The 6000-nt window shown below is 40.4% G+C and overlaps 1 protein-coding gene across 1 annotated transcript in view; it reads left to right on the plus strand.

Annotated features, from left to right (window-relative positions):
- Nucleotides 1-5471, plus strand: part of ACMSD (aminocarboxymuconate semialdehyde decarboxylase) — a 739737-nt gene extending 734266 nt beyond the window's left edge. Inside the window, exon 10 of the mRNA XM_069221357.1 lies at nucleotides 5099-5471. Within this exon, the coding sequence (XP_069077458.1) occupies nucleotides 5099-5161 (63 nt within the window). The 3' untranslated portion in view covers nucleotides 5162-5471. The remainder of the gene's footprint in view (nucleotides 1-5098) is intronic.
- The last annotated feature ends 529 nt before the right edge of the window (nucleotides 5472-6000 follow it).

Consider the following 6000-nt stretch of genomic DNA (forward strand, 5'->3'; position numbering starts at 1 on the left):
CCGCTTGGATGACCAACAATTGTCTCCAGTTGAAAGCTGGCAAAACCAAGATTATGTTATTTGAGAAGGCTCAACAGCTTTGGGCTCCAGACTGGTGGCCTCCTGAACTTGGTACTGCTCCAATCCCCAAATAGGTTGTTAAGAACCTAGGTATTCGCTTGGACCAGTCCCTCACAATGAAAGAACAAGCTAGTACCGCTGATATCTATTTTCACGTTACCATTGCTTGGAAGGGTTTTCCCTCGCCTTCTACTGTCGCGTAGGTTCTCATTATCCTAATGAAACTACTGATTTTGGGCAGTAGAATCACTTGCGCTGTGGGGGACTGAGTCTGAACCCACTACAGGTGACACCTGTCAGCCCAATCCAGGTTTGTTCCGGCTAATGGGCAGTGCCTCATCTCCACCCAAGAGTAGGGATGATTGGGGAACCGAGAGCACGACACAATTGACTCCTCAGGGAAATCGTGGTCACTCAGATCTCATCCGTTTCTCTCAGTTACATTAGTCTCACATATGTAAGGACAATCAGAGGCAGAATATAGTTCAATAAGGTTTTATTGAAGTAACTGCATCTTAGATAAGAAAGCATGTAATGCAATAACTAGGACAATGAAACATGACAGGATTAAAATTGTGACAAGGAGAGTAAAGCATAAAAAATAGCGCTACCATATTGTCACTATGATCGTTAAGAATAGTCCTACCTAGGCAACGTTAGAGCACATCATGTTAAGCTCTAATTCTGCCCTTCAGGTTCCCCTGGGAAGACATCATACCTCATACCTGAGCAAGAGGACTGTAGTATCAGCAATCAGCATACCATTGTGGTCATCTGGCTGGAATCTCTTTGTACATGGGTCGAAGTAGTGTTTTTATAATAATGCAGCTGATGTTCAAAGAAAGGATCCCCACGTAAGAGTGTGCATGTTTCTGTGAACATTAGGGACAAAGCGTACCACTTTTGTCGGCAACCTATCTTACTGCAGCCTTGAGAAAAGCACAGAGTGAAAGAAATGTCTTATTTAAGAATGCAGTGCTAGCCTAGGCAAAGAACAGCTAGATAGAGAAAATTAAACAAGACCGCATATGTGGCTATTGTTAAAATAATAAAACGAAGCTGAATAAAATATGTCTAGATTAAAGTGCACAGCGGCAAGCCTAGTTTGCTAAAATAACGTGTATGAAGCTATAACTAAAATGGCTACACAACACTGCTGTCAGTAAGAAAATACTAGTTCAAGCACTGGGTATAAGCCATTTGGATAATGGAAATGCATTACTGGTTTCCATAAATTAGACTTTACTATCTAAACTACAAGTTGACAGAATACTACTGTGTGCCTCATTTGTAATTTTCCCGCAAGGACAGCATCCACTCCCCTGCTACACTCTCTTCACTGGTTGCCTATCCGAAAGTGGATTATTTTCAAAATTTGGTGGATCGCACAAAAGTCACTTATTGGGAAAGGGTTGGGTTATTTATCCTCTAAGCTTACTCTCTATCATCCAGTAAGAGTTTTATGCTCCAGTGATAAAACTTTGCATACTATTCCCCAGATCAAAATGTTTTGAAGGGGGCAGGTCCTGCTCTTACCTAGCCCCCTTGCATTGGAATGCCCTTCCTGCACATATTCTCCAGTGCCTGACCACATCAAATTTAGGAAATTGCTGAAGACTGTATTGTTTTAATTTTCACAGTATTTTTCTGTATTTGCAGCCAGTGGTCTGTATGAGAAACAGCGCAAGATACCCCTCCCAGGGTGATTTGTGCATGATATAAGCTAAACATTAAAATTCTAAATGCTTTAAACTAGTTCCTTTTTTAAGCCCTGCTGCTTGAAGCCACAGTTACCCAGGGTTGAGCTAAAGGTTTTGCAAAGGAGCCTGACTGAACCCAAGACAGTTTCTGTGAGAGTATTACACAGAAAGGTCGCACAGCCATGCCATATAATACACCCAAATGTTCACACTCGACAGTTGTACTTAGGTGTAATAGAAAGCACTGGCCCCCAGCCTTGCAACACCCTCTTTTTCGAAGACCGCTGCCATAAATCATCTCATAGTTTTCATTTCCTTCACAATTGCAAGTTAAGCCTGACTGCTCTTTGCCAAGCTACCAGGGGGTTGAGCTCAGGTTTATTAAGTGGCTATAGTGGTTCACCCGGGCAAGGACTGTGATTAATATTTTTATGTTTTCTCCCCTCTAAACATACATTATTTCTTACAATTATAAAATCTGTATATCATGGGCAACCAAGTGAAAGTTTCCTATATTTCACAATTGCTTGTGAAATATGGGTTTTCACCACTATGGCTTGTGTACTAAAAGCACCAAAATACCTTAATCGTCTATATTATCCAGTGGCGGTCGCCACAAGGTAGTTATAGTTAGGACCTAGTTTCTGTAGAAAAAGCAGTTTTTTGCTTGCTTATCTCTTTGGTGCAGCTTGATGATCTTCACAAAATGTTCCCAAACAAATTGTCAGTCACCTGAGCTGCTGTCTTGAAAGTTTCAGGGTAGTCTGTCAAGCGGGAGCTGAGATAAAGGGCGGAGGTGAAATTGAGAGTCTTTCCAATGGTAATTCTCATAGGAAAAATTGAACAGCGATAACGCAAAAATCACTGGACAGAATTACACCAAATTTGGCAGAAAGGTAGCTCTTGGTCCAGAAAGAGTCCTGTTTGTTATTTTGTGTAAATTTGTTCAGTAGTTTTTGAAAAATTTAAGGAAATCCAAATTTGTATATCTAGGGACACAAAGGATTGACGACCCCTTCCAAGAGCCTGCCAACACTTCAACAAAGAAGTGTTGGCAGCCATCTTGGGATTCGGATAAATCTGAGTCCCAGAAAAAAGAATAAAAAATACAAAAGGGGCCAGGGTATGAACACCCTGAACCCTTAGCTCTGGTGCTGGGGTCCCAAAGAAACCCTCCCAGGGCTAAAAAGAATGGGGGGGTCACAAATCTGCGGTAAAAATACAAAAAAACAAGTGTAGGCTTCAGCGCTTGTTTTTAAGTAAGCCTCCGGGTTGGCCAGGTCCTGCGGCACTGTTTTCGTTTTAATACCTCCGGACCCTGAACAGTCCTAGGAACCACCACCTCCCTGCAGTGAAATGCTTTTATGATGTGGGGGAGGCCTGATGACCTCCATTACAGCCCCTGGGACCACCCCCTTCCCCGGGACATTATAGGAATTGAGTGCCAGGTGCATGTGGCCTCCTCGCAGCCCGGGGGACCACCACCTCCCCGGGGCTATATTAGAAATAATTCTAGGGGGTCTGTTTCAGACCACCATTAGCCCTGGGGGACTACCATCTCCCGGAGGCTATACATGTTGAATAGGGGCACCCTCGCAGATCTGTTGATGGCCCTGGGGACTGCCACCCCCCAGGACCAGCTCCTGCTATGTCCCTGGGTGCCCACCCTGGGACATAGCTGTGTGCTGTGGCTTTGCTGCAGTTTTAACAGCTGCAGCCAAGCCACAGCAAACATTCCAATTTTTGACAGTGGGACCAGTCAAACAGATCCCGCAGTTAAAAAGAAGAGTTTTCATCTCTGTTTCCTGCATGCAGGATTGTGTGCAGGGCACAGAGATGAAGCTTTGCTTCAGCAAGAAGGGAGTTGCTGTTAAAAGCAGCTCCTTGCTTGCTGAAGCAATAGGACCACAGGGGAGTCCCCCCTCACTGTACCAGATAGCCCATAAAGGGCTTATTAAAAAAAAAAAAAAAAAAACAGGGACCACTAGGGAGGCCTTGGGGCTTCCCCTGCGGTCCCAGATAGCCTGTAAAGGGCTTAGTAAAAAATACATTTTTTTAAAAAGTCAAAGACCACGGGGAAGCCTTGAGGCTTCCCTCATGGTCTAAGATAGCCTGTAAAGGCTTAGTATAAAATAAATTAAAACAAAAAGTCAGGGAGGCTTCCCCATAGTCCCAGGTAGTCCATAAAAGGCTAAAAAGAATTAATGGATTTTCTTTTTAAATAGCTCAGTGTGAAGGTCACAGACCTTCACACTGAGCATTGAGGGTTCAAATCCAGAAGTGTCCCTGGTGGTTTCTCCCTTTTTTTTATTCACATGTTTAAGGCTCATACTGAAAGGTGATCTTACTCTTTTTAATCAACAAATACATTTCACCTTTTTACATGAATCTATGTTGTATAAATAATCATTTGAGTTGCATTGCCCACTTAGGTGGGATAACGAGGTCATTTCTCACAGCATTTAGGTGTTAGCTGGTTAATGGTGTGTTAATATTTTTAATTGTCTCATATATTCACTTGGTCTATGCCCATTTGGGCTGGATGAGAGCATTTATGGGATTTCTTCAATGAACCAATATTGTATGGCAATTGGGAAATCATAAATATGTGTTTCATGTTTTTTTCACAAAATGTTCTATAACGTAATTGCACTAGCTATGGAACAACAAGATAAAGTCAAGAGTTTGCGACCAGTATTATTGTATGATCAAATTTCATAAGTGTTGTGATATTTCAGCCTGTTCTTCATGACCAATTTTATTTACTATTTTGTTAATAGTGTTATAGTCTTTCTTTGAATTTAATGAGTGACTTGTATTTAAATTAATGGGGCTTCTTAATTGTTTCTATACATTCTTTACAAAGGCTCTGATGGAAGAACTAAAACACTTAGAAGATCTCTGTCTATTCTTGAATAACATATGTAAGCATTCACTCACCTGAGGAGTGCCAGTTTTTTATATGAAATAATGACTGTAATTTGTTTTAGGGTGACTGCCCAAACTCCACGCACCCAACCTGTTTTGTGTGTTTGTGTGTGTGTGTATGTGTGTCTGTGTGTGTGTGTGTGTGTGTGTGTGTGTACTATGCAAGCTTCTATAAAATCACAAGTCCGCAAATATTAACTACATAAAGAAATGATGCAAAAATCTATATTATGGTATCTCACCAAAGGCCCAGAGATAAAGGTCATAGGTCAGAATGCAGCAGAGGTTGAACTACAGCATTCTAAATTATAACTGAGTGCAGCAAAAGAGCACTGCAGCCAATTTCACTTAGGAGGTTAAAGTGAACTATATTTATTTTTCAAATAAAATATACTTTCTGTTTTTTACAGGATAAGCTGAAGGCTGAAAATGCACTGTCATTTTTGAATTTGGAAAGAAAATCATTTGAATGACCAAAGCTACCTTAGCAAAACAAAACAAATGTACAAGGACTGACTCTACATACCCCACAGTAATGAGACTTGAAGGCGACAAATGTACACAAAGAAAGTTAAATACTAGACTAGTTCATCAAAAGTATGCTTCATGGCTATTGATTTGGTGAACCTAAAAATTTTTTACAACCTTGAGAAAGTCACAGTCTCAGCAGCATAGATGCAAAACATGTGTTGTCTGTTTTTCAAAATTATTCTATTGCAGGTAAAGTAAACAGGTTCATGTACATAAGAATATAACTATTACCAAAATAAAATATATCCTTTTTCAAACAACTGAATCCTTGATTCATTTGACAAAATATTAATAATGAACCTTTAAAAACCCATATGAACTTTATGATGTTTAATTATATTTTTAATTAATTTTATCAATTCACAAATTGTATATATTTGGTGCTAACATAACATCATGTGTTGCCACAGCTGTGCTAATGAAAGTACTCTGGGACATATACATTACTTGAGGGTGGTGTTTGTAGTGGGCATTCAGATTCTCAGTAAGTGTATGAACAGACTGTTGTCACAAAGACAGGCAAGTCCTTCACACACATGCAGGTTTTGCTTAAGGTTGGTTCCATAAAGTACAGAAAGTGTAATAGAAGATACTTACAAATTTGAATGCCAGGCATGAGTCAGGAATCTACACCTCGCAGGAAACATTTCTGGCACCAAGATTGCAAAAATAAAAGGCCACAATATATGCCTAATTTTGACTTTGGAAGATGGGATACTCCTTCACAAACATGCCAGAACATACAAACACCATAATGCATGTGCATTAAAGCATATGGCAC

Source organism: Pleurodeles waltl, chromosome 3_1, assembly GCF_031143425.1.
Source record: "Pleurodeles waltl isolate 20211129_DDA chromosome 3_1, aPleWal1.hap1.20221129, whole genome shotgun sequence".
Taxonomy (NCBI): Eukaryota; Metazoa; Chordata; class Amphibia; order Caudata; family Salamandridae; genus Pleurodeles; species Pleurodeles waltl.